The sequence below is a fragment of the Cyanistes caeruleus genome, chromosome 6, assembly GCF_971803275.1.
Source record: "Cyanistes caeruleus chromosome 6, bCyaCae1.hap1.1, whole genome shotgun sequence".
Lineage (NCBI taxonomy): Eukaryota > Metazoa > Chordata > Aves > Passeriformes > Paridae > Cyanistes > Cyanistes caeruleus.
In genome coordinates this window covers 1,237,341-1,250,065 of record NC_141706.1, presented here as the reverse complement: position 1 = coordinate 1,250,065, position 12,725 = coordinate 1,237,341, and the positions used below count along the sequence as shown (strand labels likewise).

The following is a 12,725-nucleotide window of genomic DNA, read 5'->3' as shown; positions in this document are numbered from 1 at the left end:
ACCCTTCATTATTCCCAGAGCCCATCCCGTGGGACAAGCTACTGCCAAGCTGAGCTGTAGCTGTGGTGGAGAGGGAAAGTGAGGAACAGGCATTGGATCTGCGATTCCTTCAAAATAGTGGTGCAGTACCTAAACAAAATCAGTTTGGAATTCAAGTAAGTAAAACTACGTTTGTTAGTAGTGATTTTTAACAGCCCCAAATGGTACCATTATGCTTGTTTGAATGAGACAGAGGTGTAGTTTATCACCAACACTGACTAGTACAGCCAAAAAGCCTGGCAGTAACCGGAAAAGTATGTTCTGCTTGTGGGCCAAAAGTGTCTTTGCCCCACCTCAGTCTCATCGAGTTCAACAGGATTACTTGTCTTACAGAGGTAAGTGAGATTTAGACCTTGAAGGAATAACAAAAATAATATTTTAGAGAAAGGGAATTTGAATTATCACAATATTTACCACACAGTGTCACAATATTTCTCTATATAAAAAGTTAATCTTAGTTTTCATCAAATACTTTAAAAATCAAGTTAACATTGTATTCACAACTATATAATCCCTCTGACAGCTTTTGGTTTTGCTGATATTTGTTCTTTCTAAAACTGTTAGAACGTTGCTCCTCTTCCCATTGATTTCAGTTGTGGTGGAGAGTACGGCCCCCGTTCACAGAAGGTATCAAATACAGACACGTTATTAAGAGGAGATAACTTTTTTTTTTTTTCCTTTTTCTTTTCTTTTTCTTTTTTATTTTCCAAGACACCATCTGGGAGGAAAACAAAAGCCACCCTGTGTTTTGAGTCGTGCTGGCCAGAGTTTCCCCAGCAGCACCTTCATCCACAAGGCTCACACCCAACAAACATCTCTGTTTTTAAACCCACACGATTGCATTTACCCTCGCTATGCTCAGCTCTCCACCTTCCTCTGGTTGTACGCATCTGACCTTCAGCGTGCACAGCTTTGTAAACAAAACTTCTTCTGTCTAAGCAAAGAATCCTCACAGACACCAAAATACTATTAGAGGAGATCAATGAAGCAACGTTTGTCCACTGAAACTCTGTAGGATACGGATCTCTCACGATGCAGATGCGTGACTGGATGAAGAGAATATTAATGGGAATATTTTCATTTTTATATCACAGACGAACCAGTTGCTGGTTTGCAATGCTGTCAGAAATGGCAAACAGTAGATTTTTTTTCTTCAGCAGGCTGATCATTAGCAAAATCCCTTTGCTATGAATGGTGCTCTGTTGTGAATGGAGGCCTGTAGATTCAACTTATTCCAATAAACCAAAGGCATTACGGTGATAACTAAATATTTTTGGTCTCTCTACAAATTGTCATTATTATGGCAGCACTTTTCTAAGCTGGAATTTCAAACCAAAGGCACTTTCATGCTAGAGTGCAGAAGAGTCACAATTAATTATTTGGTCATGAAATTTAAAAAGGCAGCATTCGTTAATACAATTCACTTTTCACGGAGAGCTAGGGATCTGTAAAACCTTTCCTTTTGGTATAGGCATCTCACTGCAATGGGACTGACTCGTACACACAGCTGCCTTACACCAGGCAGTCAAAGAGCGTTTCTGCGGGGAAAAATAGGGGGATTCTAAAAATGGAACCAATTCATAAAACAATGTATAAAATTTAATGTCAAGAGGCTAAAAGGTACTTCTAATATAATGCTAAGGCACTGCATATTGTAATGCTTTGGCAGCTCTCAATTAAAAGGTTCCTACAAAAAAGTAACAGTAACAAGATAAGTACTTCCAGCTTACAAAAGAGCTCACAGTTTACAGGCAGCCTGTTGGACTACACACCCCACACTCAACAGTTGAAGGATTAAGGCTTTTAAGAATTAACATATACAGGGTATGGATCATTTACAGAAGTGTAAAGAAAAGACGATGGAAGTAATTTCCCTAACATTACATATGTGAACACCAATAAACATTGTGACTGTTTATACCCTATAGTTATGGCATGTGTAGTGTGCCAGATCCTACTAAAAAAAAAACCAAAACTGTACCTGGTTTTGCAAATTGACTTACGTACTTTATATGCCTTAAAGAGTTTGCTTGTTACTTAAAAAAAAATAAAACAAAATAAAAAATAAATCACCAAACCCACAATTCAAACCCTAAATAAAAGACAACTTTAGAACAAAAACCAAAAAGTAGTTTTTGACTTGTAACACCAAGTGCTTAGAATAAAGGGCTACCGTTAGGCTGTTACAATGCAGTGCTTTTCCTGATGTGATCGTTAGTGTTAAAAATGAGCGCTAAAAGAGACCTTGCCATGGACGCGTTTCTCTGTTCACTTCGCAGAGCATCCACTGAAAGGTCATCAGCCCTAATATCCACGAGCAGGCAGCAGCTAGACATCACAGCAACCATCCAAACCATCCAAACCTCACGGAGTGGGGTCAGGCTGAGGGATTAAAGCAGTCTCCCTTCCCCTCGGTGGTGTCAGCACCCTCTCGAAGCCGAGACCTCGCCAGCGTTAGGGATGACCCTGGTCTGACCCATGAGCTCACCTGGGCTCCAGTCTAGTGCAGACAGTCCCACAGTGGGCAATTCCAACAGAAAGCGCTATGCAGGACTATAATCTAAAGAGAAAAATTAGACTTGCTTGTTTGAAGACTGCAGCACCGGGCCCGGGAGCAAACTGTACGCTTAAATTGTGCATGGGAACTGTGCTGGTTTTGCGTCACATCGACTTTTGGTAACGAGGAGAAGGTACGGTACTACAGGCACGGATCAAAAGGGGCAGGGAGGAGGGGCCTGCTAAACATGGACTGCAGAAGACTCTCCTGAAAACCCTCTCTGCTGCTAACTCATCACTGATCCCTAAGGTGGCTGGTGCTCGGCCGGGCAGCCCTCACCTTTCGGACAAACGCTTTGCCCGAGAAGCCTCTGCTGGCCCAGCACCTGCCCAAACAACTTCTGCTCAGGCAACGAGGGACAGCAGGAGGAGAGGAGCTGAGCAACAGCCTCTGTCCTGACCAGGAGGGGTGAGACTGCTGCTCTCACTCACACCTGCAGCAGCAGGCCTGACAGGATTAAAACATCCCCATCTGCGCTTCCCTTCCTGCAGTCTTCCCTGAATTTCTCAGAAGGGTCAACACCACCATGTCCAAGAGCACAGCAGAACCCCAACTGGTAGGTAGGTGTGAGGATAAGGTCTTTGCCAGACCTGGGGAGACAACTGGGAGAGGTGTAAGAGCACCGTGGTTAAGAGGAAAAGGACAACAAAAATGAAATAAAACTCTCCACTTTCCCATCTCCTCTGCCCGATGTTGGTTGTGATTTCCTAGCGCCTCGCAGATATTAAAGCTGCTGATCCTTTCAGAGGTGTACACACTTTTCTCTCAGACACATCGGTGTTTTTGCTCTCTGTTTGCGAATGACTCCATGCTGTTTCCGTTCATCTCTGCATTTCAGAGTCGCAAGTTTTTAGCTCAACTTATTAGAAAACACAGTTGTCCATATAAAATATAACCGCACACACGAGACTACATATAATGCAAGTCTAAATCTTCAGTATTTACCTACTTATTGCAAAATGAGCCATCTTTTTCATTAAATAATCAAATTTTCATATTAGTACAATACAACTTTATACTCTTTTAAAATACACTAGATATGTTAGGGGTAAAGGGGTGATGCTTTCTTTCTCTGCAATACCTGTTTGAAAGTTTAATGGATTAGAAGATTAGTTTTAGCGTTGAGAAAAAAATACAAAATTTGCCTAATTTTAGGACCTGTCTGTTTCTATCAGGCATTTCTTAAGGCTATATTTTTCATTTGGTTTCAAACAGAAAAATGTTTCATTTTAAAAAATAATTTAGTGAATTACATTCGTCCGTATCTTCCACCCTAATTAGTTACAAAGATAATTCTATAGAGATTATTAACTTTGTGTACTCATTTACAGTTATAGCTAAAGATTCATTTCAATTCCACTTGCATTGTAAAACAAGTATTTCATGTTGGAAAAAAACCCAAAATAAATTCTTATAAATGCTGTCAGTTTTTCCCCATGGCAAATGCTCTGTCATACATTTTTCTATCAGAATTAAAAATAGGCCTCCACAGACAGAGGCATTAGGTTCTTAAATACAGTCTTCCCAAAGAACTGTGGTTTACAAATTTTGAAGAACACTTAGTTTTAGAAATAATTTTTACAACTGTACCAGAATTTCACAGCTACAATTATATATGAACACATTAAAAATGACTTCACTAAAACAGGATTTAGAAAAATGTGGGTGAAAGTTGGGCCAGAGGCACTGCCACTTAGTGTTGAGGTTTACAGTCTGTGTTTTGATAAAGAAGTGAAATGAAGTGTATATATAAATAACTGCTCAGTCCTTTACAAGCCTGTAGATGTGATGCTGTGCTCCATGTTCGCTGTTCGACACTTCGAATACACAAGCCATGCAGAGCAGGGTTTCTTGTGTATCCCTGTTTGTTACCACCTGTGTGGGGGAAGGAAGAGGCAGACAGAACATTACACACCTGGAAACAGCAGGGCTGAAACAAGAAGTCACCCGTGTCGCCTCGGTCCTGCCTGCTCTGACAGCTTGGCTTGATACCTTCAGTTTCAGCTTTCCCATTTCCAGCCCCTGCACTGCATTGCTGTGTGATCTGAACTCCACACAAAGTGTTCAAGTTCTCCTCACAGCTCAGGCACACACAACAATCCTTCTCCAGCCCCACAGCCAAGGACACCGTGGCAGCTCCGGGCCCAAAAAGCACAAGCAGCAGGGAATTGAGGAGAGCAATCTGGGAGGATGGGACTGCATCACCTGCAGCTGCAATTGGGCAATTCAGCCCAATGTGGAAATGGACCAGAACCTATCAAAGTGTGAAACTCCTGACCCAGGGCCCAGCTTGGGTCCATCTTGGGTGGATCCTCAGCCAGGCTCTTGCATTGCCCAAGCTGCATCCTCTGAAAACCTCTTTAATAAATCCACACTTTATTCCTTTAACTCTGCCCAGCCCCTGTCCCAGGGAGCCTCTCTGGGCATCAGGCTGAGGTGCCACCACAGAGCAACAGCGAAAGCAAGCTGGATCACTGGATGGAACTGGCTCTAAGGCCACCACAAGGCCCATTCTCTGTGCTTTTTTGTCACCTGCTGGGCATTTGCTGCTGCCTTCATTAACACCACTGACATCTGCAGCACTGTAACCCAGCCCCGGTGAGGACACAGGAGATGAAGGCAGTGGTTCAAAGTTACTGCCCCAGGCTCTCTACAAACCCCAGACTCCAGTGGATAAAACAGAGAAGTAAGCTGAAATTTGTGGAAAACAACAAAGATGTTTGCTCACCCTCACAGCCAGCTGAGCCTTTTCATCCTGAGCTATAGCGCCCAGTTCCAGGAGAATGAGTCTGGGTTCAGTGGGATGGTTTGTTTGGTAAGCAGCAGTGACTAAGGGATTTGGGAACTGGTTCCCAACATTACAAGCTGAGCAAGCCATACAAAGCCTGAGAGTACCTTAGAAGTGGAAAAATGAAAAAGCCAGCCCATACCAATAAAATTGTGAAGTTTTCCAAGACGCTGTTCATCATGTACTTCTCTGGTAAATGCTTCAGCTTGTGGATGAAGTTGATCATATATTCACACATGGGAGAGCGGTTTATCCTGTACACAAACCGGCCGTTCTCAAACCTTGCATATTCAGTCTAAAAAAATAAATAAGAACACATTTGGAATGTGATTATTCAGAGACAGAAAAAAAAGTGACTGGTAAATCTGTTTTTCTCTTTTTTCCTTGTGTAGACAGGAAAAAGAGAAAGTGGCTCAGACACACACTCCTGTGCTTGCTGACTCCCTGCCTGACCTGTGCAATGCCTTGCTAAAAATGCAAGGGGTCTTAATTATCAAAAATGATAATATCATTACTTGTTCTCTAACCTGCAAAGTAACAAACTGAAGAGACGAGGACTATAAAGTCCCAAACCGAGTAAAAGTGAATTAAGCCAAAAACTGTGGTAAGATGATTTTACAGGAGTTTTGAGGCACCTGTCTGCAAAGGGAACAGCAAAAATAAGCTTATATATTTAGGCTTAAGTGCATACATGCAAACATAGATGTATTGTTGCATGGCTTAATGGGCAATTTGTGAACTACAGAAAGGACTACAGCTGGAAGAAAACCAGATTAATTTAGATTGCTGAGGGAGGGTAAGGCTGTGACTCTTGGACTTCTGCTCTCCAGCTACCAATTGCTCAGATGATGGTTTATGAGGATTTTTGGCTTTCTCTAAGCTTGGAATAATGGAAATTATTAAAACCTTTTTTTCTTTTTTTATGGTCACCATGGTTAGAAAACATTAGTTTAAGAAGGACATAAACAGTGACCAGGACATCTGCAAAGGCTCCACCTTCAGCTCTAGGCTAAAATTCCCCCCCAAAAACCGTTTTGCACATGACAGATGTGGGTTTGGGGCTCAGTCCCCAGCTGCAATATCACTGTACAGCAAACCAACCAGAGACCTGACCACGCCACACAGCTCTGTGCGTAGCAAAGGTAAAGAATGACTAAAGGCACATATCCCATCACAAAACCCACCTCTACTTTTTCTACTACTTGCTTTCCAAATGAGCAGACTTTGGTGGAACAGGTGATTGTCATGTTTTCTGAGCTCTCGTACTGACTGGTGACTCCGTAGAACGCTCCTGTATCATCTTGGATGTTGCAGTTTAAGTCGGCCTGGGGGGGAAAAAGGAATGCATGGTGAGGATTTGAGTTTTCATTTGACAGTTTGAATAGCATAAGCTGTCACTAGCTCAGCATTCTTTTCAGAAATAAAGTGGGGCAGCTTTATGGTGATGACAGCGACAGTGGAGAAAGTCTGCCAGGGAAGTAGCTGCCTAATTGCTGCAGTAAAAACCTTGGGTAATCAGCAATTTATTCAAACTTTAGACAATAGAAGATGTCCCAGTATTTCTGTGGGCTACAGGTGACGTTCCTGTCTGGCAGATAGTTGATGAAATCCCTGGAGCAAAGGTATGCCCACCTGAGAGGAGCCAGCCCCTCTGAAGTGAACCTGCTCGGCTGAATTTGAGGTGGCAGGGCCAAGCCACCCCACTCTGGAGAGGCCACAGCTCACTTTCTCCTTCTCCTGTCTTAAAGCAATGAAACCCTCATGGCAGAGGGAGCCAGCTGGGAGCACAGGACCGGTCTCTGATAAGGCTCTGCCGGGCCATATGGCATGGACTGAGCAAAACGCTGGGCCCCACGGAGCGCTCCGACACAGCCACCAGGCCTCCCGTGCACACGCTGCTGGGAGGCCTTGCTGGCCCCCAGCACTTCCCTGCAGCCCCACAAACCACCCAGCTGCCCTGGAGAGGCAGCAGCACAGCCCCAGCCTGGCAGGATCAAGCGAGGAACAGCTCTACCTTCAATTATTCATGCGCCAATCCAAGCCCTGAGCGCAGCAGGAATCATTTGGCCACAGAGCGAGCAGGCGGGTCACCTGCTGAACGCGGCCTCGCCGGGCCTGCAGCGGCGCTGGAGCTGCTCTGCCACTGCTCCCTGACACCACGGACACGATTTCAAAAGGCCTCTGATGAAAAGCACGCTAACAGGGACGCAGGAGGGCTCTAGGGACACGCACAGCTGGAGCTGTTGATTCAGGCATTAGCTCTGCTGACATCTTTGATGCCCAGGGAGAGGGTGGGCAGGGTTTTCCCTTCATGTGGAAATAGCTGATCAGCTACTGCAGCATGACAGCAAAGAATCGCCTGAACTTGAAAGTTACGCCGAGGTTGAATGTTTTAGCAGGGAAAGGCACTCCTGCAGCTGCTTCACTTGCAAGTCTAGCTCTGCTTGGTTCTGCTCCTAACGTAGAAATGGAACAAAAATGCTTGACAGGACCTCGTGTTTACCCTGAGACTCTGTAAAAGCCCTGCTTACAGCTATGCTTGCCTGTCCCTGGAAGGGCTCGAGGCCGGAGTGAGCGGGCTTTGAGTAACCAGGGCTAGTGGAAGGTGATGGATTTAGGTGATCTCTGAGGCTCCTTACGACCCAACCATTCTGTGATTCTAGAGCACTCAGCACAGCTCAGAGGTCATTTGTAGCTGCTACTTAATTTTTAACTTGGCAACAACTCATTAATCCTCCTTAGTGTCTGTAGTCCTTAATTGTGGCGCGGCCTTCTGAGGCAATGTTCTGATAACAGCACACACTGAGCCACTCTGTGCCACAGAGAAGACTCAGGTCTAAGATTACCTGGGGCTGGCTTTGTAAATTAATCAGCGGAGCAGCCTCCTGAGGTTTGCACACAGTGGCACAAACAGCCCCACAGTCACGTATTTTGCATAAGAGGAAGAAATCCTATCGCTGCTGCACCTTGTTCCTTGCGCCCGCCTCGCGCCAGGTCAGCGGTTAATGTTTAATGTGCATCTAAAGCAGGGCTGTCACAGGGAGCTGGGAGGGACTGTGCAGAGCTGATGGTAAATAAGCAATTTGCCATCACAGCTGGCCTGCAGTTGAAGCAGGGCAAACATCTAAACACAGCAAAGTGCAGCAGCCAGCGCTGCACCGCCAGAATTCCTGAAGGAGAGGGATTTCTGCTAAGACAACTGCACTGCTGCAGTTAATGACAGTAATAATAGGAGTAATCTCTCAAAATGCAGTTATTCCTGCCACTACCACAATTGCAGTTTTACTAGCAAAGCATTTTCTTTCCTTTCAAATAGGAGCAAAACATTTAAGAAATCATAACTAAGCCACCCCTCACAATTTCACGTTGTCAAAAATCAGCTGCACAGACCTTGCATTTCGAGCTGCAGTAGCAGATGTTTAGTTAAAAAGGGATAACTTTTTATCTGCTGCCTTCTGATTTTGAAGCCTGCTGAAAAAATAGTCAATTGTTCTATTTACATGCTGACATTTAACCTAGAGAAGTAACACATGTGGCCATCTGTCCCCCTGTTGTTCACTCCCACAAGCTCTTCCAGCCCTTGCTGAAATCGCTGGGAGGTCTGTGGACACCAAACATCCAAGCTGGGACCTGATGCTTCAGTGAGGAACACTTGAAACTATCGCTCAGTTGTCATGATTTACTCTGATGCAATCCCAACATGGTTGCAAAAGTCCCATGATGATCACAGATGAGAACTCTCTTCATTTACTCCTTTGCTCTTTGACTTTTTATTTCTTTTTTTGAGTCTAGCACACAGTAAAGCCTAGGAAGGACAGAATTCTCTTTGTAAACAGTTTTCATATTCAACTAATTGCTGAGATTGCTGAGAGCTGAAGACTCTTCAAAAAAATCTAACACCAGCATTAAAAAATCATAGGAGTTGGCAAGCAAATGCTCTTAAATGAAGGCTTCACCAAAGCCTCTTTTAGTACTATAACAATTTTTTCTTAAGGACTTAAGAATAATATTATGGCTTAAATAATAAGGGATATGTCTAAACATATACATCTGAAAGCTAAATGGTATTTTTCGAAGTGATGAAATTAAAATAAATTTTTTGCTGTTTTTTTTTTTTAAAAAAAAAGAATACCTATGTGGCTGTGAGAGCTGTAGATGTGGGAATAAGGTGATGTGTTATAAATGAATGCCCTGGTATTCAGCTTCAGCTCCTTACTACAGTATTGATTCCAAGGCTTGTGTCTACATTTTAGAAGGGATGTTGGAAAATTGGAAAGTGTTCAGCAAAGAGTTACAAGAATGATTTCAGGTCTGGAAAACATCCTTTGTAGTGAATGACTAATGAAACTCCATCGACTTACTTTTTCCAGGGGAAGTTTTTCCACAACCTTGTCATACCCTACAAGTTGCTACATGGGAAAGAGCCTTCTCCTAGATTAAATCTTGCAGAAAGGGGCATTAAAAGGCAGAAAGCTAAAGCTAAGCAGAAGCAAAATGAGAAACAAGGCAGGGGCTGGTAACCCTGATGGCCATGGAATGCCAGCATAATTCTCAGCTGAGGAGAAATCACCATTACTTGGGTTTTTTTTTTTAATTAACTGAGCATCTGACAGGGATGATGCTGTCCAAAGCCAAACATTTCCTAGCCAGGTTCACTGCCTGAGCTACATGACAGGCAGGACTACATAAATATAAAAACAACAAAATTGAAATCCAGAGATTTATCCTATTAGTCTTCTCCTTATAATCTCCTGTTTCAATGATTCTCGTGAAAAAGCTGACCACAGCCAAGTTGGAGTGCTGCTCGAAGCTCTGGTACGTTATTTCCATGGTGCTCTGTGTCCAGCTGTTCTCCTGCATGTCAGACACAGGCTGCAAGCCTTCCTGGGCTGTAAAGCAGCTTTTCCTCCCGTGCAGCCTCTCAGGCAGCTGTGCTCTGGGCTGCCTGAGCATCTTGTACAGATAAATCACTTCTTCAATGGTGACTTCCAATATACTGGCGTGAGTTCAAGTATTATGGCATTTCAAACATTATGGGATGCTCGTATGTGATGAACAGGAGTCTGTTTACTCACTGAGTTTTAAAGATCAAAACAATTTGGGCGGGGGGGAACTCAAAACCACAAATGGAATTTTTAAGGTTTTTATTTGCTTTATTTTCAAGAGTAAAACTCTGATGTAAATTTATTTCTGAGCACTGAGTTTTGTATAAGATGAATGCACTCGGAGGTGGAAGAGGCACTCAGATTTCTGGCACCCTCTCTCCAGTGCCAGAGCACGATTAATTCATTAATAAAGCACAGCTTGGCAATGGGCAGCACTGGAAATATTACATATTAAGTGCACCAAGTGTTTGACACACTGGATGGAGAAGTCTCTGCCAGTGTGCTGGAGCTTGCACCTAAAGAGAGATGGCTGCAACCAAAATAAAGAGTGAAAATGAATTAACAAACCATCTTCCCATTCCTTTCCCAAGGGCTCTGTGCTGCAGGCAGGGACAGAGGGTAGAGCGCTTGTGTAATAATCACAGCTCTGGCTAACAAAAAAGCAACTCCAGCAAAAACTGCTGGGAAGAGTCTAAACCCATGGTGCTGAGTAGAAGGAAAACAGCACCTACTGGAAGCAGAGGGATTTGGAGGGGGCCAGAGCAGTTTGCACTGGCACTCAGTAGCTAACATTAAGCACATAAGGTCACTTATTAACAGCATTTATGTCTGAGCAGCTGCCGGCTGTGGGGAGGTGAGTTACTCATGTGCCCACACCGTGCCTCCCCTCCTCCTCTCCACAGCTCCACCAGAGAGCAGTGATTCCAAACTGTGAAGCAATTTTTTCCAGCGGGAGCATCTGGGCCCTTGGCACGTTTGTGTGCAGCTCGGGAATTGTGTCCAGCTCTGCCACACTGATGGACAGAGCAAGCTGCTCCGGCCTCCAGCCCCTTCCAGCAGCATCAGGGGTCCTCCCCAGCTCCCTGGGCCAGGGGGCTGAGGCAGGGAAAAGCAAATGGATGTCTGCTTTCTTCCATATCTAATTTGTTTTGCATACATTTGCATGCTGGCCATGGAGCCGTTGGTGCTACGGGCCCCATTTGGGAGCTGCAGATCATCTGCCAGTCAAGCTCTGTGTGTGTGTGTGTGTGTGTGTGTGGAGGGAACTCCAAGATTCTGGATTATGCAACAAAAACTACATCTAAAAATGGAAAGGAAGAAAGAAAGAAAGAAAAGAAAGAAAGAAAGAAAGAAAGAAAGAAAGAAAGAAAGAAAGAAAGAAAGAAAGAAAGAAAGAAAGAAAGAAAGAAAGAAAGAAAGAAAGAAAGAAAGAAAGAAAGAAAGAAAGAAAGAAGAAAGAAAGAAAGAAAGAAAGAAAGAAAGAAAGAAAGAAAGAAAGAAAGAAAGAAAGAAAGAAAGAAAGAAAGAAAGAAGAAAGAAAGAAAGAAAGAAAGAAAGAAAGAAAGAAAGAAAGAAAGAAAGAAAGAAAGAAAGAAAGAAAGAAAGAAAGAAAGAAAGAAAGAAAGAAAGAAAGAAAGAAAGAAAGAAAGAAAGAAAGAAAGAAAGAAAGAAAGAAAGAAAGAAAGAAAGAAAGAAAGAAAGAAAGAAAGAAAGAAAGAAAGAAAGAAAGAAAGAAAGAAAGAAAGAAAGAAAGAAAGAAAGAAAGAAAGAAAGAAAGAAAGAAAGAAAGAAAGAAAGAAAGAAAGAAAGAAAGAAAGAAAGAAAGAAAGAAAGAAAGAAAGAAAGAAAGAAAGAAAGAAAGAAAGAAAGAAAGAAAGAAAGAAAGAAAGAAAAGAAAGAAAGAAAGAAAGAAAGAAAGAAAGAAAGAAAGAAAGAAAGAAAGAAAGAAAGAAAGAAAGAAAGAAAGAAAGAAAGAAAGAAAGAAAGAAAGAAAGAAAGAAAGAAAGAAAGAAAGAAAGAAAGAAAGAAAGAAAGAAAGAAAGAAAGAAAGAAAGAAAGAAAGAAAGAAAGAAAGAAAGAAAGAAAGAAAGAAAGAAAGAAAGAAAGAAAGAAAGAAAGAAAGAAAGAAAGAAAGAAAGAAAGAAAGAAAGAAAGAAAGAAAGAAAGGAAGGGAGGGAGGAAAAGAAAAAATAAAAGAAGAAGAAATAAAAAGGCAGTAGCCACAATTGTGTGTGTGTGAATGAAGGGCACAAAGAATCTCTGCACCTTTTAAGACGGCTGGAGGCACATGGGGATAAATTCAGGAGGGGGTGGGAGGAGACCACAGGCACAAGCCATTTCTGAACACTGATTACATGGGTAAATTGTTTGTTCCAGTGTATCACAAAGAGAAGGAGCATTATTTTTCATGCCACAGCTGTTTTGAATAAGAATGGGAATAAACTTAACTATCCTC

The 12,725-nt window shown here is 42.8% G+C and overlaps 1 protein-coding gene across 8 annotated transcripts in view; it reads right to left on the bottom strand.

Annotated features, from left to right (window-relative positions):
• Positions 1-687: 687 nt before the first annotated feature.
• The window catches only part of TEAD1 (TEA domain transcription factor 1), a 149,596-nt gene continuing 137,558 nt past the window's right edge, over positions 688-12,725 (bottom strand). For all 8 annotated transcript variants that reach the window (XM_086891722.1, XM_086891726.1, XM_086891721.1 and 5 more), the window contains 3 exons: positions 6,569-6,709; positions 5,527-5,679; positions 688-4,471 (listed from right to left, as the gene is read on the bottom strand). In XM_086891722.1, coding sequence (XP_086747848.1) covers positions 4,358-4,471; positions 5,527-5,679; positions 6,569-6,709 — 408 coding nt within the window. In that variant the 3' untranslated portion in view covers positions 688-4,357. The remainder of the gene's footprint in view (positions 4,472-5,526; positions 5,680-6,568; positions 6,710-12,725) is intronic.